Source organism: Citrus clementina, unplaced genomic scaffold (assembly GCF_000493195.1).
Source record: "Citrus clementina cultivar Clemenules unplaced genomic scaffold, Citrus_clementina_v1.0 scaffold_5, whole genome shotgun sequence".
Classification (NCBI taxonomy): Eukaryota; Viridiplantae; Streptophyta; class Magnoliopsida; order Sapindales; family Rutaceae; genus Citrus; species Citrus x clementina.
In genome coordinates, this window is record NW_006262201.1 from 33,234,561 (window position 1) to 33,258,226 (window position 23,666).

General features: G+C 38.2%; 6 protein-coding genes and 1 non-coding gene across 8 annotated transcripts in view; 4 read left to right on the forward strand and 3 right to left on the reverse strand.

Moving 5' to 3' along the window:
* Window positions 1–5,611, forward strand: part of LOC18041289 (acyl-CoA-binding domain-containing protein 4) — a 7,308-nt gene extending 1,697 nt beyond the window's left edge. The window contains exons 4-18 of the mRNA XM_006433330.2: window positions 86–157; window positions 508–702; window positions 810–887; window positions 1,144–1,254; window positions 1,406–1,472; window positions 1,655–1,716; window positions 2,079–2,218; window positions 2,711–2,837; window positions 2,921–3,035; window positions 3,464–3,552; window positions 3,630–3,713; window positions 3,797–3,985; window positions 4,146–4,301; window positions 4,542–4,601; window positions 5,029–5,611. Of these exons, the coding sequence (XP_006433393.2) occupies window positions 86–157; window positions 508–702; window positions 810–887; window positions 1,144–1,254; window positions 1,406–1,472; window positions 1,655–1,716; window positions 2,079–2,218; window positions 2,711–2,837; window positions 2,921–3,035; window positions 3,464–3,552; window positions 3,630–3,713; window positions 3,797–3,985; window positions 4,146–4,301; window positions 4,542–4,601; window positions 5,029–5,214 (1,731 nt within the window). The 3' untranslated portion in view covers window positions 5,215–5,611. The remainder of the gene's footprint in view (window positions 1–85; window positions 158–507; window positions 703–809; window positions 888–1,143; window positions 1,255–1,405; window positions 1,473–1,654; window positions 1,717–2,078; window positions 2,219–2,710; window positions 2,838–2,920; window positions 3,036–3,463; window positions 3,553–3,629; window positions 3,714–3,796; window positions 3,986–4,145; window positions 4,302–4,541; window positions 4,602–5,028) is intronic.
* An 848-nt stretch (window positions 5,612–6,459) lies between these two features.
* Window positions 6,460–11,360, forward strand: LOC18041290. Of its 2 annotated transcripts, XM_024183269.1 has the most exons (3): window positions 6,460–7,859; window positions 8,383–10,467; window positions 10,576–11,360. In XM_024183269.1, exons 1-3 carry the CDS (start codon window positions 6,689–6,691, stop codon window positions 10,749–10,751), a joined length of 3,432 nt encoding a protein of 1,143 aa, XP_024039037.1. In that variant the 5' UTR covers window positions 6,460–6,688; the 3' UTR covers window positions 10,752–11,360. The 2 variants fall into 2 exon arrangements, with proteins under 2 accessions (XP_024039037.1, XP_006433394.1); XM_006433331.2 differs by having other exon boundaries at window positions 8,383–11,360.
* A 713-nt stretch (window positions 11,361–12,073) lies between these two features.
* On the forward strand, window positions 12,074–13,366 carry LOC18040937 (protein SRC2 homolog). Its single transcript, XM_006433332.2, has one exon. The coding sequence runs from the start codon at window positions 12,223–12,225 to the stop codon at window positions 13,225–13,227; it is 1,005 nt and encodes a 334-aa protein (XP_006433395.1). The 5' UTR covers window positions 12,074–12,222; the 3' UTR covers window positions 13,228–13,366.
* Window positions 13,367–15,042: 1,676 nt separating this feature from the next.
* Window positions 15,043–17,166, forward strand: LOC18040938 (autophagy-related protein 18a). The gene is made up of 4 exons (XM_006433333.2): window positions 15,043–15,849; window positions 16,267–16,480; window positions 16,631–16,757; window positions 16,861–17,166. Exons 1-4 carry the CDS (start codon window positions 15,199–15,201, stop codon window positions 16,949–16,951), a joined length of 1,083 nt encoding a protein of 360 aa, XP_006433396.1. The 5' UTR covers window positions 15,043–15,198; the 3' UTR covers window positions 16,952–17,166.
* Window positions 17,167–17,250: 84 nt separating this feature from the next.
* LOC18041805 (putative protease Do-like 14) lies at window positions 17,251–21,428 on the reverse strand. The gene is made up of 11 exons (XM_006433334.2): window positions 21,108–21,428; window positions 20,847–20,949; window positions 20,552–20,671; window positions 20,244–20,459; window positions 20,021–20,148; window positions 19,192–19,403; window positions 18,843–18,924; window positions 18,214–18,356; window positions 17,906–18,026; window positions 17,547–17,639; window positions 17,251–17,467 (listed from the first exon to the last, which is right to left on the reverse strand). The coding sequence occupies exons 1-11, from the start codon at window positions 21,120–21,122 to the stop codon at window positions 17,351–17,353; spliced, it is 1,350 nt and encodes a 449-aa protein (XP_006433397.2). The 5' UTR covers window positions 21,123–21,428; the 3' UTR covers window positions 17,251–17,350.
* A 93-nt stretch (window positions 21,429–21,521) lies between these two features.
* LOC18041806 (probable histone H2A.5) lies at window positions 21,522–22,337 on the reverse strand. Its single transcript, XM_006433335.2, has 2 exons — window positions 22,055–22,337; window positions 21,522–21,875 (listed from the first exon to the last, which is right to left on the reverse strand). The coding sequence occupies exons 1-2, from the start codon at window positions 22,256–22,258 to the stop codon at window positions 21,648–21,650; spliced, it is 432 nt and encodes a 143-aa protein (XP_006433398.1). The 5' UTR covers window positions 22,259–22,337; the 3' UTR covers window positions 21,522–21,647.
* Window positions 22,338–23,529: 1,192 nt separating this feature from the next.
* Window positions 23,530–23,600, reverse strand: TRNAG-CCC. The gene has a single exon. It is a non-coding gene; the product is annotated as a tRNA-Gly (tRNA).
* Window positions 23,601–23,666: the final 66 nt, after the last annotated feature.

A 23,666-nucleotide genomic window follows, 5' to 3' on the forward strand; every position in this document is an offset into this window, starting at 1 on the left:
GCAAATTTTATGGGGTTCCCATCAAATTTCAGGTTTTTTCTTTCCCCCCCCCCCCCCCCCCCCCCTCCTTCCCCCAATCGAATAGGAGGAAGATCCAGGTTGGTACTCAAGGGCATCAAACTCTGTTGCTGAGCCCATTGTAGATGTGGAGATGAATGTAAGTACATAGGCAGTTCATGGATACTGTGAATTTTAATTCTTGCTAGTTATGAAATTTGTTTCAGTTCCTCTACAAGATTAGTGTTAAGAGTAGTGATGTATACATTGTAAATGCATCGAGTTCATTCTGGTTTTGCTAGTTGACTTTTGGTTGTATCGGGTTTTGGTAAGGATGCAGTTGTTATTGCTTGATTCTTTGCTGCTGAAGGAACTAATTATGCCCTTGTTCTTGAGGGTCAAGACCCAGCTTTCATGCCTCACCTTTACTTTTACTACAAGAAGATTTTATACAGACCTGTTTCTTTCCGCTGACCTAGATCATTATGATTATTTCTTGCTTGCTTATAGCATGATTCTAAAACTGAGGCTGTCAAGGAGAATGGAAATTCATTTCCTGAGACAAAGACCATTTCCACTGAAAATGGGAATCTGATGGAGACTCAGGATAAAGATGTAGTCTCAGAAGGCCTTGGTTCGGTTGTTGTTTATGATCAATGGATTGCGCCTCCAATATCTGGTCAACGGCCCAAAGCTCGATACGAGGTATTGGCTTATCTATCTCAATAGAATTTGACTTCTTTTTTCGTACTTTACTTTTCCTCTTCTTTTCTGTTCCATTTCCTGAATCAAAGCCTATCCAATTTTTTCAGCACGGAGCTGCAGTTGTTCAAGATAAGATGTATATATATGGTGGAAACCACAACGGTCGTTACCTAAGTGATATGCATGTAAGTAATTATTTGCAAACAATTGTTAAATATTCACTAAATTGCTCTCTATGCATCTGCATTGTAGACAGGATCACTACTTGTTCTGGTTTTGTTGTGTTTTCTTTCTGATATCATAGCTGCAAAACTTTGAGTATCTGTGCTTTTGTTGTAGTAACCCTTGCTTCTTGATTTGTATTCCTCTCCCGGTACATATAATAGCTATATCTTAGTTTTCCATCAAATTAGTTTTCCCCAAATTTGATGGTCAATGCAGATTTTGGATTTGAGAAGTTGGGCCTGGTCAAAGATCCAGGCTAAGGCTGTGGCTGAGTCAACGGAGTCACCATCTCCAGCGCTATTAACTCCCTGTGCTGGCCATTCATTGGTTAGTATAGTACTCAGTATCTATTTCATTCTGCGTCACTTCAGAAGGCTGTTTTCTCACAATTGTTTGCACAATTGCGTAATATCCATCTACCAATGACTGTTTTATCTATATTTATTTTCCAATCTATTGATGCCATATGTTCCTATAGATACCATGGGAGAATAAGCTTCTGTCAATAGCTGGTCATACAAAGGATCCTTCTGAAATTATTCAGGGTACTGTTTTAATTCTATTTTAATGTCCTCTGTTTTGTAGTTTGTTTATTCACTATGGTGGAGAATATGGCACCTATAGAAATGTAACACATTACGGATAGTTTCAATTTAGATAACCTATATTTGGTCATGGAGAAAATTTTGAAGAAGAGCTAAGAAAATTGATTGTATTCTCATGACAGTGAAGGTATTCGATCTGCAAACTTGTTCTTGGTCAACCTTGAAGACCTACGGGAAACCTCCGGTATTCATCTATTCTTTCGCTTATCTATATTTTTTCTTTCTACATTGGCTGGAAAATGTTTAACAAAACAAATTAAATAATTGAATGGCCTTAATTGGCCTCCTCTTTCTGGGGTCTATATAGTAGTGGGACTGTTCTTATCATATCTCATTAAGCAGTTGAAAACCAAAATCTAAATTTCCAGTTTTCGAAATGATAATCTGAAAGCATACTTCTGAATCACATAGGTGATAGGTGTAATTGAATTGGATGGCATCTTCTAGTCCAAAGAAATGGTAAATCATTGAGGTTTACCTTGGTGTAGTTGCAATTTCAATCAATGGTCTTTATGTGTTATGAATGTTGCATCAATTACGTTTCAGGTCTCACGAGGAGGTCAATCTGTGACTCTTGTTGGAACAAGCTTAGTGATTTTTGGGGGAGAGGATGCAAAGAGATCACTCTTGAATGATTTGCATATTCTCGATCTGGAAACCATGACTTGGGATGAAATAGATGCTGTGTAAGATAATTTTTTGCTATTTTAGTGTCAAGCTTGTTTTCTTGGTTGTTTGTCACAATTATGACAAAATTCTATCATATGTAGCCATTTGATAGAATTTTGTCAAATGGCTATATATGATAGAATTTCGTCATCTTAATTACTTGTCACTGAATCAATATTTAATTGTTGAATTTATTATGTTTCTAAAATTCAATCCTATTACCAATTTAGTTAAACTTTTTTCTTTTTCTTTTTCTTTTTCTTTTTTGGGCGTAATTTGGATTGAAGCTTGAATTTTAGTTTGTTTTATTGGAAGAAAACTTGGAATCTCTTAGATTTTGACCAGACTGACGATTGTACGCCCCTACTTTTATCAAATAGAGAACCAACATATTTGAATTCTGTATTGCATTTATATCTCAAGTTCCCTTTTGCCCCAAATGTGTTGAACAAAGTGGTTCAGTTTGTATTGTATTCAACTGTTATTAATTTATCCTCATGATTTTATAGGGGTGTGCCTCCTTCTCCAAGGTCCGATCATGCTGCTGCAGTACATGCAGAGCGTTACCTTCTTATATTTGGTGGGGGCTCACATGCTGCTTGTTTCAATGATCTGCATGTTCTTGACTTGCAAACTGTAAGTTAACCATTTTTTTTATTTTGTGAATAAGGTTGTCTGATGAATTATATTTTAATATCTTCAGGTTTTTCATTTTGTAGATGGAGTGGTCAAGACCTACTCAACAAGGTGAGATACCAACTCCACGAGCTGGACATGCAGGTGTAACCATTGGAGAGAATTGGTTTCTTGTTGGCGGTGGTGACAATAAGAGCGGTATGTGTCTTGCAACTTCAGCATTTAGATAAGGTTGTTTTCGCTTGATACATGAATCTGGGCATAATGTTTTACATTTCATGGCATGCTTTGCGTGTGTTTTAGGTGAAGATAACCTACTATGGAGTACAATTGGAATACAATTTATGTAATAGAACTAGTTACGTTGTTCCGTGGCTTGAGTTAGGGATTAAATGTAGTTTAATGGCATTGAGAATCTTGAAATTTGACCATTTAAGAAACAATTTTTTGGTTTTCTGAGCATCTCATATTTTGATTATATTTAAAATGTATTAGATTGACCATCTTCAATAAAAGATAAAAGATAAGTTTTTCATGGTTTTGTCGTAACTGCACACTTACCCTCACAAAAATATTTCTTTGTACCATGTAATTGGTAAATTAGTATTTCTTTGAACTCTCCACAGGGGTCTCAGAAACTGTCGTTCTCAACATGTCTACGCTTGTTTGGTCAGTTGTAACTTCTGTCCAAGGACGTGTTCCTCTTGCTAGTGAGGTAGTTTACTTCTTGGAAACATTTGCTCGTTATAATAAGAGAAGCCACGGAATTATGCCCATCATCTGGTGTTGCAGGGATTGAGTTTGGTCGTGAGCTCCTACAGTGGTGAAGATGTAATTGTAGCTTTTGGAGGATACAATGGGCGTTACAACAATGAGGTAAAGAGTAATATTAATGTCTTTGCATTTAGTTTCCTCTGCTTGGACTTATCCCTCCTTTTGGTTTCTTGTATTGCTGTTAGGTTCATGTTCTTAAACCAAGCCATAAATCAACTTTGTCATCAAAGATGATAGAAACGCCTGTGCCCGACAGTGTTTCTGCCGTCCAAAATAATACAAATCCAACCAGAGATTTGGAGTCTGAATTGGAAGTGGGCCAAGAAGGAAAAATAAGGGAAATTGTTGTGGATAATGTTGATTCAGAGCCATTGGTATGTGGTTTACGAATTGCAATGCGTCAAAAAGATTGCACAATCTGTCAGTTCATTGAAAATCTGAGTTTCTTTCGTTTCAGTACATCAGCTTCTCAGTACTATGCTGGAAGCCATGTTATATGTTACCTCTTTGTAGTTACACTAGACTTTCTTGCAGATATCAAAACATCCAGAAACTACAGAACATCTAATAGCAACCCTTAAGGCAGAGAAAGAAGAACTAGAATCATCACTCAGCAAGGAGAAGTTGCAGTCTATCCAACTAAAGCAAGACTTAACAGAAGCCGAGAGTCAAAACACAGACCTGTACAAGGTAATTGCTTGATATTAGTGTACTGGTTATGCAGTTCAAACTTAGTTCAGGGTAAAGCACTTTCATACATTGTTAGGTATTGTGTTGGGTGAATCTAAATTGGACAAGCAGTACAAGTTAACATACATTTTATCTCTTTTGATAATCCCAAAATTTCCATTACATGCTAATTGTACTTTCCTCTTTCCTGTTTCCTGAAAAGTTTAAATGCCCTTTTTTTTAATCTATTTAATCTTGTAGGAACTCCAATCTGTTCGTGGTCAACTTGCTGCAGAGCAGTCAAGATGTTTCAAATTAGAGGTATGTGCTCACCAATAAATTTTTTTTTTTTTTTTTTTTAATCAATCCTCTTAAGACATGTTCCAGAGATTGTGTGATTTCCGTGCTCGAATAGAACTTTTCCATTATGATAGAACAGATGGGAGGCTTTTTTGATAACAAAGATTGAAAGTTATTTTCAATATAATTTGAGAGATAGGTTATGTAATAATTACACCAATGGAGACGGCATATGTTTTAATTTAGTTGTTCTGTTCAGATTTGAGAGGGAGATAGCGGCTGATAGAATTTTACATTGTAGCAGCATTTGTTCTAAATATGGTGACCCTATCCAAGACTGTATATATTCGGATTATTGCCATCTGCATCAGACCCTCAAATGATAGGCACCCTGTATGCTTCAAGGAAAGATAACTGATTTTGGGCTAATAACTCTTTGAACTGACAGGTTGATGTTGCCGAACTAAGACAGAAGTTACAAACAATGGAGACATTACAAAAGGAACTTGAACTCCTGCAGCGGCAAAAGGCTGCCTCTGAACAAGCAGCCTTAAATGCAAAGAGGCAGAGCTCAGGTGGCATGTGGGGTTGGCTTGCTGGAGCCCCTCCTACCCAAAATGCTTATGATGCTTAAAACTTGTTAGTCTCAATGAGTATCAATTGCTAGATTTGATTTCCATTTATCAGTTTTTATCATTTTTAATTTTTGGTTTCAACGACCGGTTGTTTCTTTGATGGTAAGTAAATTCATGTTGCCCAAGATGAAATCCAAAGCCGACGCAGGATCCTCTTTTTTTTTTGTGTGGGGGGAATGAAATACATGTAGTTTAGTTAAAGTTGACATGGCTGCCAGTGAAATATCTTACTGTACCAATTTTTTTGTAACTGAGTATATTTTATTCCAGCAACGATATAGGTTTCCATTGTTTGCCGGTAAAATTTGGTTCAGGATTATTATAAATGTAATTTTATTATGAATCACATTAATCAGCTCCATGTTTTTTTATGTTATCTCAGTTGGTTTGAGGGAAGAAGTATCTCTTCATTTCAGTTTTGTTTTTATTTTCTGAACACATTGTCTTTGATATAATCGTAATTGGCGATTCACGTCCCAAAAATGCTGTTCCCGTTCCCCTCAAGGTTGAAAAAAGTAGCATTTTGATTAAAGTATTTTGGGAAATGTCCAAAAATAAGAACAAACCTAATTGTAATTAGGTTGTGACTAGGGTATCATACCATGCAAATGAATACATTTTGTTTGTGATTGTTAACTTTTCTTTTTTACTATTTAACGGTGCTCTGTGGTACCTATACAAGTAATCAGTACATTCAATACTGGATAAATGAAAACAGTTAAAAAAAAAATTTTTAAGCCATCAAATGTGCTTTTTTAAATTGTACTTTTTTTTTATATGTAAAAAAAAAAAAAAACCCTATAACCGCCGAACGAATAAGTAATAGATTGCTTGAAAATGAACAATAAAAGTTGCATATGTAAAAGCGGGGAATGCAATTGTGATACTATGTGACAGTTGCACGTAGATTTTAATGAATCATACCCATTTAAATGAATACTATAATTGTACCGTAGCCAGACCCATTTATAAAATGATGATTAACGATTTTCCATCACAAAAACAAAATGAAAATAACATAATTCTTACGTGTTGATTCATCATTGTCATCGCATTTTTATAATTCAAAGCACAGGATTGCACATCAGAGGAGACGAATTCATTTTATGACCGCACGATGAGTAACAAAAACATGCTTTAGTACGACGTGGCAGACTACCGGTAGCCATTTCAACCGTTTACTCTGTACACCGCTTTACTGGATCAACCCCGAAACCAAACCATCCCCTAATAAGGTCGAAACTGGAATAGGGTAAACCTCAACCCCAGTCCCCACATTTTCTTAGCATCCAAACACCAGTTTAAGATGATAAAATCTCAAAATTTTCTCACACTTTCTCGGATATAAAACAAAGAAACAAACATTCAAGCTCGATTGTTCTAAACCGCATGAGACGATAACGAAGGTATGGTTTGCTATTGTTGTTCTCGGTTTCTAGGGTTTAGAGTGAGTAGTTTAGCCGATACAATAGCATGATATCAGTTATGAATAGCGATTGTGAATTCAATAGAAAATCCGATACTATGATTGAAGAAGCTGAAGCGAAGCCTAGGGTTTCAGGTGAGGCCGAGAATTTTAGTAATTCGGGAATGGCAAATGAAGCTAGGGTTTCTTCAATGGTGTTTGATTCGGTAGCTCCCGAGGGTGAAAGATCTGAGGAGTTTCAAGTTAGGGATCGGGTTTCTCCGGAGAGTAATAGTGATAATATTAATAACGATACTAGTAGTATGGATAACAAAACGGAGTCTGGGGTTTTTGAACTGAGAGCTAGTGCTAATCAGATGGATTCACAGGATGGTGACCGTTTTGAGGGTCGAAATGATGAATTTGATGATAAAAATGATACCGTTGGAGCTAAAAATGACCGAACTGTGGGTGATGCTCCAAGGGCTGAAGGGCACATAGAGGTGTATAAGTCTTTGTTGTCTGAGTTTGATGATTATATAGCCAATGAGAAGATGAATGCTGGAACGTCCAGGGCGTTGAGTTATGGGTTTGAAGTGGGTGATATGGTGTGGGGGAAGGTGAAATCACACCCGTGGTGGCCGGGCCATATCTTTAATGAAGGTTTTGCATCGTCCTCTGTGCGTCGCACGAGGAGGGATGGTCATGTGTTGGTTGCTTTTTTTGGGGATAGTAGTTATGGGTGGTTTGACCCAGCTGAGCTTATCCCCTTTGATGCTCATTTTACGGAGAAATCACAGCAAGTGAATTCAAGGACTTTTGTTAAGGCTGTTGAGGAAGCAGTGGATGAGGCTAGTAGAAGGCGTGGACTTGGGTTGGCATGTAAATGTAGGAATCCCTATAATTTTCGTCCAACAAATGTCCAAGGGTACTTCACAGTTGATGTGCCAGATTATGAGCCTGGAGGGCTTTATTCAGTAAGCCAGATTAAGAAGGCAAGAGATTCGTTTCAGCCGACTGAGATTCTTTCCTTCGTAAGGCAGTTGGCATCTTCCCCACGATTTTGTGATCAGACGAGCATTGATTTTATTAAGAATAAGGCTACTGTTTCTGCTTTCCGTAAGGCAGTGTTTGAGGAGTTTGACGAGACTTATGCTCAGGCATTTGGCGTGCAGCCAACACGTCCTTCACATGATCGCGCAAATGTATTGGCTCAATCTGCTAAACAGCCAACTAAAGGTATTAATTTAAATGATTTTTTGCTGATTCTTGGAAGTTACTGATTTCTCTACATCTTGTCACGTTTTTCACAATCTATCATATCGGTCATTAAGTTAAGCCTGAGTTAAGCTTGAGTGCATCAATTTATTATCCTAGTTTTTTTTTGCTTCATTCCAGAGAATCAGGGATGCAAAGTCATCAGCATTGAGATCCCCCCTTGTGAAATGTTCTTGTATGCCTGCATATCTTTGTGTGGTTAGTTTGCACATAGCATCACCTCACTTCTCATCCCAACGGAGCAATCGTATTGTCTGTTGTCAGTCTTTGCTGGTTCATTATGCTTCTTTATATGGTTGGTTCAGCTTGTACCATTGTACAAGATTACATGCATAGTGTGTATGCACATAGTTTTCGATAATTGTGTGGTGTTTTATAATCTCTCAGGTGTGCTTCCCGATTTAGCCAATTATCTGGTAATAAATTCTCTTTTTATACAAATGCTGTCCAGTTTCTCTTTTTCTGAGTTTGTTGCATTCTCCAGCTCCTTTGAGTGGCCCACTGGTGATTGCGGAAACTCTGGGTGGTGCAAAGAGTTCCAAAAAATCTATGAAAGTCAAAGACCAGTCAAAGAAAGACAGATATCTTTTCAAGCGAAGGGATGAACCAGGTGATTCAAGAACCTCTCCAATTAGCCAAGTGCAAGCAGGTTCTTTGTCTCCATCAGCTGTCATGGAGGGATCATCTGCAATTGCTGCTGGGGATTTTGTTTTGCAGAAGAGGGCACCAGTGCCTCAAACATCGGTAAAATTTGAGCAAACTGAGTTTATAAGCAAGGAGAGTGCCAGTTCAAGGGGAGATCCATCTGGGAAGGAAGCTATGACCACAGATCAGGCTTCTGCTTACAGCAGTACTCCTGCCATCCAAGGTGCTTCTTTAGATGGACAGTCATTTCTAGATACGCATGAAGTAAAGATGAGGATGGCACCAGATGTAGCTTTGGACTCCTGTGTGACTGATGTGTCTCAAGGGAAAGCTGAGATGATGGTTGACATTAAAAATGAGGAGTGCGCCAAAATGTCTAGAGCATTCGAAGGTTTTCCCCAATCTGAACCAAGTTTTTCTATGGGAGAAGAAGGAGACATTGGGTTAGATCAAGTTCAGGGTAGTCGCATGGGTGCTCGTCCTTTGCCAGTTGGTGTGAAGCGTTCTGCTAAAATGAATCCTGATGGGAAATTGAAGAAGCCAAAAAGTCTTAAACGACCTTTGGGAGACTTGAGCTCTGAGAAACCAATGGTAGGGGAGCAAAAAAAGAAGAAAAAGAAAAAAGAACTTGGTACACAACCAAATTCTGATCATCAAAAGCGTTCAGCACCTAATTCGACGAAAAAATCTGCTCAGGCTGGTTTGGGTCCTAGTGAGGATCAGCAGTTGAATAATCAGAAGAAAGATGGTGGTGCTAGTACTTCTGCATTAGGTTCAGTCGAGATATCGCCAGGAGTGACCACTGTAAATATTGAAGTTGGGCTTCCACAACTGTTGAGAGATTTGCATGCTCTTGCTCTTGATCCCTTTCATGGTGCGGAAAGGAATTGCCCTTCAACCATACGGCAGTGCTTTCTGCGGTTTCGATCCCTTGTTTACATGAAAAGCTTGGTTCTGTCACCACTATCTGACACCGAGTCTGTTGAAGGCCATGCAGCTAAATCTTCCTCCAGTATTGGTACTTCTGGTGAGAATGTCAGGGATTTGCCAGCATCAAAACCAATAAAGCAACTAGCCAGGCCAGAAGATCCAACAAAGGCTGGCAGAAAACGTCTTCCGTCTGATCGACAAGAAGAAATTGCAGCAAAGCGGCTAAAAAAGATCAACCAAATGAAATCTTTGACATCAGAGAAGAAATCCAGTCAGAGGACATTGGATGGTCAGCGAGTTGAGGGAAAAGAACATGCTGCTGTTCCACTACCAAGACCAGTCAAGCCTGGTTTTGCAAAGAAATTGGAGCCTCCATCTAGGGCAGTTCAGCCCACTATGCTGGTGATGAAGTTTCCTCCTGAGACGTCGCTTCCATCTGCTGCAGAGCTCAAGGCAAGATTTGGTCGTTTTGGGTCATTAGATCAGTCTGCTATCCGGGTATTTTGGAAATCTTTCACATGTCGTGTTGTGTTCAAGCACAAAGCTGATGCACAGGCAGCATACAAGTATGCCAACGGAAACAATACCCTGTTTGGCAACGTGAAAGTGAGATACATTCTTCGGGAGGTAGAGGCTCCTGCACCTGAAGTACCTGACTTTGACAAGGTTCGAGGAGATGAATCTTCATATGAGACCCCAAGGATCAAGGATCCTGTGGCTGATCGACCGACACCAGCACCTGGACTTCTTCCTCAGCCAAATATCCAGCTGAAGTCCTGTTTGAAGAAACCAGCAAGCGATGAGGGTGGGCAAGTAGCCATGGGTAATGGCACCAAGGGGACGGCTCGTGTAAAATTCATGTTGGGTGGGGAAGAGAGTAATAGGGGAGAGCAAATGATGGTTGGTAATAGAAACAACTTCAACAACAACAACAATGCTAGTTTTGCTGATGGTGGTGCAGCATCATCTTCTTCTGTTGCAATGGATTTTAATAGTAAGAACTTTCAAAAAGTTGTTCCTCCATTTTCATCATCGCTTGGCATTCCTCCGCATTCTCAATATGCAAAACCACTATATAATAATACACATCTTACTGATGTAGCGCCACCCAGAAATTCTCACAATCTTAATACCCCTACCATTTCACCACCACCACCACCGCCAAGTGCACCGAGCATCGACATTTCTCAGCAGATGCTAAGCCTTTTGACAAGATGCAATGATGTTGTAACCAACGTTACGGGTTTGTTAGGCTATGTGCCTTACCATCCTCTTTAATGGGGCACCACAAAATGGGGTGTTTTAAGGCGGGGATTTACATTAAAACGGTGGCAATTGCTTCATGTTCAAAGCTGCTTTAGCATGTGGAGAATTTGCACAAAATGGAACACAAAAGAACACGGGGTCTTATGCGGCGTCAGGAGGGCCATTAGTGCCATCAAAGAGCGAAGCGAATTGAGGAAATATCCATTAATTAAAAAGGCAAAAAAAAGAGGGAAAAAGAAGTAGGTTGGGTTTCGAAAGTACATGAATTGCTTTGTTTTGTTGTCTGAAAATGGATTCTCATGTACTGATATTTTGATAGTGCGATCTGCTTTTGCCTGGTTCTGTTTACTGAGCTTTGTAATGGCATGTGACGGTTTGTGCTTGCTCACCACAACCGCAAGGTGTGTAAGTCTTGTTTTTCGCTTTGTACCTGAACTGAAACTGGTGACCAATTTTACTTTCGTAGTGTTTTCGGTTCGGCTCATAGGCCATGCCTCATCGGCTAGAGGCGTGATCCTTTTGTACCTATGTAAGCTCAGACACTGTTCTCTTGAGATTAACTTGTTTTCACGTACGTGCCACATACAAATTTGCTTTAACTTCTATAGCAATTTTCTTTATACATAAATGGATTTTCTTTCGGTTAGTAGAATTCAGAGTTCATAAATTGTTTAAAAAAAAAAAAAAAAAAAAACCATTTCAACACCCACGCCCTGTTGTGTGCTTGGGGCTCTGAAGTTTAACGAGTACGTATTAGATTTACACTACCGATGGATGTGAACCCAACTTGAAATGTTGTACACACATTCTGATTTAGATTTCTTCCATTGTTGTATTATTAAAAAATAAATGAATAAAATACTATCATTTATTTCAACTATTAGTATGCAATGCATGGGAAATTTCGACCACCCAAAAACACTGTTTGAAATATTAACTATTGTTCTGTTCCGTCATTTGTGAATTGGTGTCGTTCTAATGACAGAAAAAATCTAAAATAAAATATATCAAAAGTACCACCCCTTACATCCTGAATTTGTTGGCATTATCAACAAATTTATTTGTTGATGGTATCTTGGAATTCAAAAGATAAGACCATTTCATTTTAGTTTTTATTTTTTCATGCAACTAAAACATTACACACTCCGTGTACACGTTGTCTCCGACCTGTGAAATTCAGGTCTCAGCAAACTAATCTAAAAATATTTGTATCCTAAAACTTCTAATCTCCATCACAAACTTTTTAAATCTATTTTAAGTTTGTTCATTCTTAGTAAATTCCTTAAATCAACCTAAGAATAACGAATCACGTTCCCCTGTCAATTAATTAATTAATTACCCACAAACTCACTCACTCACTCAAAAGTTTTAGAAAAATTTTAAAAAAAAAAATCACTGAAAATCTCGTGAAATCAACCTTAACCTCCTGTATTATCTCCATCTCCCTCGTCCTCGTCCTCGTGATTAACATAAAACACTAATCATGGGGTCGAGGACGCTGGACATAACAGTCGTTTCAGCTAGCGATCTCAAGACCGCCGGCATGTTCTCGAAAATGAACGTATACGCCGTGGTTACAATTTTCGGAGAATCTCAAACAACTTCGGTTGCCAGGGACTGCGGAGTCAGACCCACGTGGAATCATCAGATGAGGTTCAACATCGACGAAGCTGCCGCCATGCAGAACAACCTTACCATTGTTTACAGCATTAGATCCACGGGAGGGTGCTTTGGCAATTCCGACCTCGGCGAAGTATTCGTCCCCGTCAAGGAAATGCTGCTCAGGAGTAACGGCGATGACGACAAACCTATGAGCTACAACATAACCACTCCCGGTGGGAGAGCCAAGGGTGTCCTAAACGTTTCTTACAAATTCGGCCCCTCATCCTCCGCTAATAATAATAATAATAATAATAATGCTAATCAAAGTAATGATAATCCTGGAATGGCATATGCACCGCAACCGCCACCCCCGTTGCCACAGGGTTACGCTAATCCAACAGCATACCCGGCTCAGCAAAAAGATGGGTATCCGCCACCGCCGGATGCTCATCAGGCGGCATTACCATATCCGGCCCCGGGGTATCCACCACAACCACAGGCATACCCTCTCCCCGGAGGGTATCCTCCTCCAGGATATGCTGCCGGATCGCCAGCGCCACCACATCCTGGAGGATATGCGCCTGTGCAAGGACCGGGAGGGATGAATTACCCGCCGCCGCCTCCAGGATCAGCAATGGGCCCAGCGGGATACGCGTACGCAGCCCCACCAGCCGCACCACAACAGCATAGTAAGAATAGTAATAACAGTATCAAGAAGAAAGGGATGGCGGCAGGATTAGGGCTTGGAATGGGGGCTGGATTATTGGGAGGGTTAGCTGGTGGGCTGGCCCTTGCAGGAGCCGGCGGCGACGGAGGTGTGAACTTTGGAGATTATGGCGGCGGTGAAGAATACGGAGTTGGAGACTACGGCGGCTACAGCGACTGAGTGAATGAATGTTGGTGATGATTTGTTTATATATGGAGAGGAGATTGAGGGTTCGGTTGATGGGGAATTGCGTTAGCATTTTGTATGAGTGATTTTGATTGCCATAAGTGTTACTCTGTTGTATTTTGCGTGTGGAAAATGTTTGGTTAATTTTTTTCATCTTTTTTTCTTTCCTGAAGGAAATTGACTTCAAAGTTGCTTTTTTTTTTAATTAATTAGGTAAATAGAGAGATATCACATTGTTTTAAGATTAATTAAAAAAAATATTTACATGAATGAAATAGGCAGAAATAACTGAAAATAAACGGTGCAGTTTTGTTAATATAGAGATACAGTACATAGAACAATATATTACTGTCTTCCTAATTTCAAAATCAATTTTATTTAAATTCAAACAATAAACCCCATTATACAATTCCGTTTCCATTTAAGTTTTTTTCTTTTTTCATATAATTCTAATCAAAATCCAAGACGTGGCAGATCTAGAAAAATAATTTACTGGAGGCTAAATTAAATAACAACAAAATATAAAAACTTAAACTTAAATATATAAAATTTTTTATAACACATTTACAATCGTTCTCTGTGCGATTTCATGTTCTGAAAACGTTGTGCAATAGATTCATTATCAACACTATTAAATACATATTTTTCTACATAAACAATCAAATTATTATTTATTCATTCATCTCTCATCCGATTCCGAAGTTCATTCTTCATAAATTTTATTGTTAAAAATATTTTCTCTATTATGGTGGTATAAACTAAAAGAACGAGGCTATTTGATAATCTAACAGAGATTATTTAAAATTTTATTAATTTTTCTTTTAAATAAAAAGAGTTTGTTTTTTTTTTTTCATAGTCCTATACTACATCCGCCTAATAATAACTTATTATTCCCATTTGATGAAAGTAAGACAATAAAATTCTATTCCGTTTGGCAGCTCTCATCCAAGCCAAGAAACTCGAATAGGTCAATATTGAGGCCAAAATATAATATTGGGGGGGAACGGGGGGTTCCGATGAGATTTTACGTCGAAAACTCTTAAGCTCCAGCAGAGTAGGCTGATGCTCATGTGTAAACTTTGTTGCAAGCAAGTTTCATGGCATGAAAAAGTTCTCGGAGAAGTTTATGTTCCTGTTAGAGAACTGTTTGGTAATTTTACCATATGAAGTAAACGACACAAAATGCGGTAACTTTCAAGTGGTAAAACCTTACGGAAACCGTAAGGGCAACTTGGGTTTTTCATAAAAGTTCGATGAGATCTTTTGGGCAGCCAGTCGGAATCCGGCACCAATCCCGCACCGCCAATATATTTTAAAAAGTCTTGAATGAGGCGCATGTAATGTGTAATTACTCTTATTAGTAAAGATTGCTTGGATTTATATTCTCGAATATTGAGTTCATTATTTGATGATTTTTATTTTTTTTGCCTACTTTGTTTACGTTAAGGATTAGGATATTATATAATTAGAACCCTAATTTGACATGAACGAGTCTATCAATGTACATATGTTGACGTGGGTATAAGGAACAAAAAAAAAAAAAAAGCGATTGTCAAAAGCAATTTTTGGTGAATCTTTATCCTTTACTAAATAAAGATTAGATTGATTGATACTTGAAAGATAAATAATAAATATTTTCATAAAGTATTCTTTAAATTTAGTCATTATTAAGTCAACTAAACGTATCCAAAAAAAAAAAAAAAAACTTTTTATCTCATGTAATTAAATTTTGAAAAATAAAATCTATTTGATCTCTGTAACAACTCTTATCTTTTTCTACAGAAGTCAATCTCGCTTTCCAAACCCAAAACAAAAAATCAAATCAAAACACACGAATACGATATAATAAATAACAAAAAAAAAATATTAATATTACAACCCTCGTACAGATTATTGATCCTCTAGGCTCTCTCTAAAACCCTTTGCTGATGCCCTCACTCTCATCCTGACCCGACCCGAAAAGACATGATGAACCAACCCGACCCGATAACCATCCACCACCTCGCGCTCAACCAAGACCACGGCTGCTTCGCCACGGGCACGGAAACGGGCTTCCGGGTCTACTTATCCGACCCGTACAAACCCATCATGCGCCGGGACTTCGACCGGAACCCACGTGGCGGGACCCAACTGGTGTCCATGCTCTTCCGGTCAAACATCATCTGCCTGGTCAACTCCGGGCCCCACCAGAGCAACAAGGTGATGATATGGGACGACCACGAGAACCGCTACCTCGGCGAGCTGTCGTTCCGGTCGGAGGTCAAGAACGTCAGGCTCCGGCGCGACCGGATCGTCGTCGTTTTGAACCAGAAGGTCTACGTGTACAACTTCACCGACTTGAAGCTGGTCGATCAGATTGAGACAGTAGTGAATCCCACGGGGCTGTGCGACGTGTCGCAGAACGCGGGGCCCATGGTGATGGCGTGTCCGGGGTTGCTTAAGGGTCAAGTTAGGGTTGAGGATTATGGGACCAAGAAATCAAAGTACATAACGGCCCATGCCTCGAGAATTGCGAGTATCGCTATGACTTTGGATGGTAGATTCGTGGCTACTGCCAGTAGTAAGGGAACTTTGATTAGGGTTTTTAATACCATGGATGGTTCACTATTGCAAGAGGTAATTTTAATTGTTCTGGGTTCTTCTCAGAAACACAAAAAAAAAAAAAAACACGTGAATTTATTTTGGTAATGCCTGTATTGGAGTTGTTCTACCATGAAACATTTCTTCGTAACCATACAGTAAAAGTGATAAATAATAAAAAATATATTATAATTTTAATCGTATGTTAATAAAAGAGTGCTCCATGGCCAGACCATTTATGATTTTATTTTGTAGTTAAAAAGTGTCTTACAATTTGTTTCTATTTTTAGTATTCAGTGGGAAGAAAACAATATTTTTAGTTTTACTGAGAGAAACCAAAGGCACTTTCACTTGGAAGTGCCTTATTTTTCTACGAAAGCGCTCTAAATGTATAATAAGATTCTGTCTCGAACCACTTTGTGTATTTATTTAAAATGCTGGCATGCAATGCAGATGAGGAGAGGAGCAGAGAGAGCAGAGATATACAGCTTGGCATTCTCTTCAAATGCACAATGGCTAGCTGCTTCAAGTGATAAAGGGACTGTACATGTCTTTGGCCTCAAGGTTGATTCAGGATCACCGGGCACCGGTAAATTGCACTCGGCTCCTGAGCCAAATCTTTCAAGCAAAAACTCATCTGCCATTTCATCTTTTAGATTCATCCGAGGTAATTTTCCTGTCCATCGTTGCTTAAAATCTTGGACTTAGAAAGTGTTTAGAGAGCAAACTTCTTGTAGTTTCTGAGTGTTCTGAATTAGAAACAAATTTGGCAAAACTAGAGCTCATTTGTGGTCACATACTTTCTTTGTTTTTGTAGGTGTATTGCCTAAGTATTTCAGCTCAAAGTGGTCAATGGCTCAGTTCCGATTGCCAGAAAATGTGCAGTACCTAGTCGGCTTTGGCAGGCAGAACAACACAATTGTGATTGTTGGCTTGGATGGAAGGTAAATTCAAAATCACTTGTATTCTTCAATGAGAGCTTGAATTCTCCTTTTCTGCTTCTCTTCTATACAAGTTCAGTTAAGTTTGTTTGATTTGTAAATGCAGTTACTATAAATGCGAGTTTGATCCAATGAAAGGCGGTGAGATGCATCAACTTGAACATTACAAGTTCCTCAAACCTGAAGAACCCTTTTAGAAGAGAAGATGGAGAGAAGTTACCTTCTCTTTGTGTGGTGATGAATATAAAATTTTGGTATTTTTTCCTTGAGAGGTTAAAGAGAGTGTGTATGTATAGTCAGTACCGACGATTAATCAAGTATATGGAATTAGCTAGAAGTTTTAATCACTATATTTAATTGAATGTGCATAACAAGACCTATGGAATTCAAAAATATGATCATTCATGAGTCACGACTGGCCTTCATAAGGAGCTTGATATAGTTTCAGAGAATCCATGAGAGGAGTCAGCACCACAAAATATCCAGTGAAAAAATTATATAAGAGTTGCAATTTCGTTTTACAATTGTATTGTTAGTCAAATCTGTGCAAAGTAGAGAAATATAGTATGCTAGTGTTGTTGAAGAATTAGCAACTTTCACATATCTGGATTGGCCTCCTCTGGGATTACAGTCAAAGTCACCAATTGATCATTTGCTCTTTGCACGACTACCTTCAAAGGTTCCCCAACTCTGTCTCCCATTATTTCGATGATCTGTCCGATCAAATAATGATCAATCTCAGGTACAGATAAATAAATAAAGCAAAAGGAAAATGATTGGGTGCCCCAGTACCTCCGTAATGCTTTGAACAGGCTTCCCATCAAATTTGATAACAACATCACTTGGTAGGAATCCAGCAAGATGAGCAGGAGACCCTGGGGTTACCTGTTTAACATCGAAAAAAGAAGTACCAAACATGATAAGCCTCCATAACAAATCTTCAAAACCTTTATTAACTGGAATAAAGACTGTCCATATGTTATTTTTTGCATATGGTGTGATTCATTCAAATGTAAAAGGTATCAATAACCAGAATATTGTTTTCAAATGTATTTCCAATTTGCGAAATAAACAAAAGCTCCTCCAACACACAGGAAAATAGCAATCAGCTTGCATGCAATTTAGAGACACAGGTGAAATTGAAAACATACCACAGGTACAAGAATCCCACTTTTGACATTAGGGAATGAGGGATCTCTTTCTTTAAGCTGAGCAATAATCATATCATTCAGATCAAGCATTTTCAATCCAAGCCAAGGGCGAACAACTCTCCTGCACAGAATCACCACTTGTTACATGTACTCCACAACAAAGGTACTTTTTGTTCCACATGCATCCAACTAAACAACCACATGACCAATAATCAATATAAGAGAAACAATGTATTATTAAGGATATGTCTAATGCTAAATACTCGCATGCCATCATAAGTAGTTGGACACATAACATACAGACATACCCATTCTTCTTGAACTGCTCTATAATTTTGGCTGCCGAGTCAATTGGTACTGCAAAGCTCAAACCATCCGCAGCCGCTACTTTCATAATATTAACACCAACGATTTCTCCATCAATATTAACCAGAGGCCCTCCAGAATTTCCCTATAACACACAAGCAGAGGCAAAAAACTAATTTATCCATGAGTGGCAAAACTATTCACAAGGGCACAAGTTCACAGACACAGACACATGCATGGGTATTTTTTGAAACCACTTTGCATTCTAGCCTAGGCAATCAGGGTAGTGCACAATATACACCATTTTCTAAACAAGGAAATAGACAGGCCAAGCATAAAAATAACAAAAACTTTTCACAGATTAAACCTTTCTAATTTGCTACTCTGCTGCATCCACAAAATAAAAAGACTCAGTCAGCTGATATCCACTGATTTTCTAGCTCAGCAACTAGTCAACTCCTTCTGCAGTACAAAAATGCTACCAGCAATATATGCAGCATATTCATAAAAGTGTGTTTTCCACAGGTATAAGCACACACATGTACAAATGTATTCATGCAGACATAACCCAAGAGCACATGTGCAAAAGTGTGTGCACAGGCACAACCCAGATAGAGTAAGAAGGAATTACCGCATTGATTGCACAATCAGTTTGCAAATACTCTCTTCGCATTCCACCAAGACCCAAATCACTGCTTTTCCGGTCGACACAACTAATTTCCAAAAGAAAAACACACTTAAGATAACATGCATCTAAAATCAGCGTCTTCAATGTTAATACCCTACACATAAGACTTGTTTTATTCTCCCATTATCAATTAAAAAGCAGCAAAAATATCAGGATACATTAGTGTGATTAAAAAGATTATAAGAGATATAAATTCAATGCTATCTTACTAAACCCTGCAGAAGCTAAAATTCCATATTTTTCCCACTGCAAAACAAATAACATATTCTGAACCAAAATAAGCATATAATACCTTACAATACCAGCTGTTACTGTATTTTGAAGGTAATGTGGGCAGCCCATTGCCACCACCCAGTCTCCAGGGCAAAGTTTACTTGAAGTACCAAGTTTTGCAGCCGGAAGAGGAGTTTTAGAATTGATTTTTACAATAGCAATATCAGAATGAAAATCGGCATTAAGCACGGTTCCCTCAAATGTCCGACCATCTTGCAGAGTTACATCAACCTGAAACATAACACATTTCAAAATTTACTAGTACTCTCCAGAATACTGAAAGCTCTCAAAAATGAATTTGAAAACAAATTAGAGGTAATGAATTCAAACATTTGAATTGTTCAAATAGTACAATATGCCTCAACTAGGAAAACTCATGGAAACAGATAACATTCAACAAATCATGCAAGGCATCTGTTTGTTTTTTTAACTAATGTAACAATTATACCTTGGTTAATAAGGTGAGGTCTAGAGCCAGACAATACCACTCAATTTTCATCAGAATGTTGCTGTCTACCAAAAAATTGACACAAATACACAAAATGGTACATTCATCACAAACTAATAAGCTCAATCATTTAACAAGTAGGGACCAAAACAAAAATAAAGCATTTATTGATGTTGATATCAAGAATGCAAGATTTTATTTACAGGGCAAGTTTGTATGAAGCATTCCACATCAATCACAAATATTAACAGATATTAAGAAACTATATTGCATTGCTCTAAGACCTTTGTATCATATTGCTGAAACCTAAATTGACCCATGAAATAAGGAATGGCATTGATACAATCATTTAAGTAAAGGTAGATGTGTGGATGCAAGCAGGTATTATGAAATCACCAACCTTTCCTTTAGGTAAAGCCCGCGAGCCATGGAAATCAACCACAACATGAGCACATGTCAAAATAGTACCATCAGCATCTACAATTGCACCAGAACCTATACCTCTCCCTGATAAAATGCCAAGGAACTCTACAAAAAAAAGCCAATTCCAAAATAATCCCTAGCCCATAACAAGAAAACAGCTCAAATTGAATGAGAAATGAATAAGAACAGCAAATACGTACCCCGCGGAGCTGATAGATTGACAACAGCAGGACAAACCCGAGCAGCTGCATTGGCAATGGTATCTCTACCTAGACATCTACAACAAGAATCCTTACCATCTTTAACATCTCCAGTAGTTTCTTCTTTCACAGGAGCTTCTTCCGTGACAGGATATTCTTTCTTTATAGATCCTGATGAAGCTGGATTAACTCTAGAAGAAACAAGAGAAACATTTCCTACATATTCAAACCCAATAGGCAATGTCAAGTTCAAATACCCTCGAAAATAAGTGTTGATATTCCAAGATAAGATCAAAGAGAGAACGGACCAAATTGCCAACAATCAGACGAAATAAATGGAGAGTGTGGAGTGAAGCTTTGAGACATTTGCCGCTGCACTAATACAGATTCATGCAATGTTGCAGGAATTGATAGTGATATCCTTGTTTCTACAACTCAAAAATAATAATCATTATTGAATTTAAACATAAGCCACGAAAATGTTGGAGTGTAGAAACTGAAAGAAAGAAATCATTTTGAGCAAAGAACCGCTCGAGTTCACTAGCTTCCGTAAGTTAAAAACGCAGAATACAAACATTAACAAAAATTGAAAATAGAGCTCACTAGAATCTGGGTTGCTGCTTCCGTAGAAAAGACCCGACCCAGCAGCAGCAATGGCCACAACCCGGATCAGAGAGTTTCTGCCACAAGAGCGTGAAACCATTTTCTGCAATTGAAAATTAAAACTGTCATTGTGACAATCTTTACAAAGCAAGATACGCAACGAGCAAGAGGAACAAAAAAAAATGCTTTGTAAATGATATTGAAAATGGCGAATAAAGTGAAGATTGTATAATGCACAACGAAGAGTGCTCATGGGTTTACCAGAAAATGATTCATTAGTTATTCAATGACAAAAATGCTGGCAATTCTTGAATTTGGTTGTTTATTTATTGTTTGTAAATTGTGAAATTGGTTTTGTTTTGATGCAAAAACCCTAGCTAAACCCCTTTGTGTCTGACCTTTTTTTTTTTTTAATTTTTACTTGTTTTTAACGCAGCTCGTAGAATAACCTTCTTCGGAGCCTGTTCATGAGAAATAGCACCAAAAAAGAACATACTATGAGACCAAAATGCCCTTTTAGCAGTATGACAATAACGCAAGCCTCATTAAAGGCATTTTAGTAATAGTCTCAATTCTCTTGAACGGCAGAAAATTGCAGCTTAGTGGAGCTTTCTGGATCAACAAAATGAAATAAAACGAGGGGGTAAAAAAAAGTAATTGAAGACGATAGAGAAATAAGCAAAAAGGCAAACTTTCCATTAAAGTCACTTTACACGAAAAAGGGAGAAAATAGAACAAAAATTACATCAAAGGCCTTTAGTTATAGTACTATTGCTACTGGTGTCAACATTATCGTAAATTTTAAGCCTTTTTCGGGGACTTTGGGGATTTCGGAGTCTCAGATGTAGAAGTTGTTTTCTTTGGCAGAAGGACCGGATTGATATTTGGAAGTACACCACCACTTGCTATTGTCACGCCTTGGAGAAGCTTCCCCAGTTCGTCGTCGTTTCTAACTGCCAATAGCACGTGCCTCGGGTTTATTCTGTTCTTCTTATTGTCACGTGCTGCGTTCCCCGCCAACTCCAACACCTTATCAGTCAAATCAACCAAATAATTCAAATTTTAAATTAAAAAAAATAAAGTCAAAAAAAGGCAAAATAGTTAAAAGGAAAAAAAATAACGATGACATTTCCCAAACCCAGCCATCGAAAATACGATAAACTGAGAGGGAAGCGTAAATGCCGGATCTGATTCAAATTCAAAAGTACCTCAGCGGCGAGATATTCTAAAACGGCGGCCATATAAATGGGGGCCCCAGAGCCCATTCTCTGGGCATAGCGACCCTTTTTCAGGAACCGGGCGATACGACCGACCGGGAATTGGAGACCGGCTTTCACTGATTTCGATATCTTCTTCCTCCCGCCGCCGCCTCTCCTTCCTCCCGCTCCTTTCGTTGGCTTCGTCACCTCCATTTGCTCTTAATATGCCGCTGACGGAAAAGTTGAGTATCTTCTGAAAAGATTTTGTTTGTTTACGACTTTCGAGTTCTGATTTGAATGAAATGCAAGGAGGAGAAAGAGGAGTCAGTGGGGGTTTTATAGCAAGAGCGCCACGCTGGCAATCCGTGCAGTTCGAGTTCTGTCCAATGGGGTTGTCTTGTTTTTGAGTTTAGTTTTATCTGCCTGCTTTTGGTGATCTAACGGTTGGTATTCTTGACACGTTGGCTATCTAGGTGAATATTTATTTCGTCAATCAAGAGAGTGCGATTTTGGTGGTTGTAAGCCGCTGGATTTGCCACGCTGGCGATCCGGGAGTTCTAATTGTTGGCCATTATGTTAAGCAAACAAATATTTAGGCTTAAGCACAGTAACAGTGTGACGCAGCAATCACGAAAGTTTTGCGTGCAAAACGCAGCGTTTAAATTGTGGAATTGAGAATGATGTCAAATTAAAAAAAAAAAAAGAATAATTGAATTATTCCATTTAACCATACAACTTTGCAATTTCCACATGATAAAAAGAGACAAAACAATTTATTTTTTTAGAAATAAAGAAAGTGGGATATTTTACACACTGTAAATAACACTTTAAGCACACTATATTCTAATAATATAAAATTTCACAGTACTAATATGTCCACAATTTTACTGCTGTCAAGATCCACATTTTTATTCGCTATTAAGAATAACTTTAGATTATTGAATAGAACTTATAACTCATGACACTCCGCACCTGTAATTAATTAAAACTCTAATTTCTTTTTAATTTCTTCAATTCTGATATTAAATAATTATACTGTAAAAGATTAAATTGATCTCTAATAATAATGTCTGAATATGTTATTTTTTTCATATACGTGATTTTCATGAAATTTGAATCTAACAATTTCCTCGGGTTATAAAAGATTATTTAATAAATATTCTCGACTTCCGATTACTAAAATTATGTTATAAAGATTGAAGAGTCATTAAGTTCCTGGCTGTATGCAGATGATTGAGAAGAAGTTTAATTGAATCAAGTAAACCCCAAGCTCAACATTAATTAATATGCAAAATGATGATGGCCTTCATTCATTTATATAAACACAAGTTTAGCACCCACCCACTGACAAATTTTTGGCTGTGAGAGGAAAGAAACATGCAGATGTGTCAGCTCTCATGTTCATTCGACATATTTCTCAAATAAAGAACGATGCAGAAGCAAATCCTTCAAAAAGAAAACGGGGAAAGAAATTAAATTAAAAGTGCGCATCCGGGGAATCGAACCCCGGTCAGTACCGTGGGAGGGTACTATGATACCACTACACCAGATGCGCTCGTTGTCGTTGTTTTCTTGAAGTTTAATTTTGACGGAAGTAAAAAAAAAATTTCTGCCTCTTTAC

Excerpts from the sequence above, each read along its gene's own strand:
- LOC18041290 (XM_006433331.2), top strand. The coding sequence starts at position 6,689 with ATGATATCAGTTATGAATAGCGATTGTGAATTCAATAGAAAATCCGAT. Across the intron at positions 7,860-8,382 it reads TGCTAAACAGCCAACTAAAG|CTCCTTTGAGTGGCCCACTG; the intron begins GTATTAATTTAA and ends TGCATTCTCCAG.
- LOC18040937 (XM_006433332.2), top strand. The coding sequence starts at position 12,223 with ATGGGGTCGAGGACGCTGGACATAACAGTCGTTTCAGCTAGCGATCTC.
- LOC18040938 (XM_006433333.2), top strand. The coding sequence starts at position 15,199 with ATGATGAACCAACCCGACCCGATAACCATCCACCACCTCGCGCTCAAC. Across the intron at positions 16,481-16,630 it reads ATCTTTTAGATTCATCCGAG|GTGTATTGCCTAAGTATTTC; the intron begins GTAATTTTCCTG and ends TTGTTTTTGTAG. Across the intron at positions 16,758-16,860 it reads ATTGTTGGCTTGGATGGAAG|TTACTATAAATGCGAGTTTG; the intron begins GTAAATTCAAAA and ends TTGTAAATGCAG.
- LOC18041805 (XM_006433334.2), bottom strand. Across the intron at positions 20,149-20,243 it reads CAATCTATCAGCTCCGCGGG|AGTTCCTTGGCATTTTATCA; the intron begins GTACGTATTTGC and ends TTTTTTTTGTAG. Across the intron at positions 18,027-18,213 it reads GAGCAGTTCAAGAAGAATGG|GAGAGTTGTTCGCCCTTGGC; the intron begins GTATGTCTGTAT and ends GATTCTGTGCAG.
- LOC18041806 (XM_006433335.2), bottom strand. The coding sequence starts at position 22,258 with ATGGAGGTGACGAAGCCAACGAAAGGAGCGGGAGGAAGGAGAGGCGGC. Across the intron at positions 21,876-22,054 it reads TAGAATATCTCGCCGCTGAG|GTGTTGGAGTTGGCGGGGAA; the intron begins GTACTTTTGAAT and ends TTGACTGATAAG.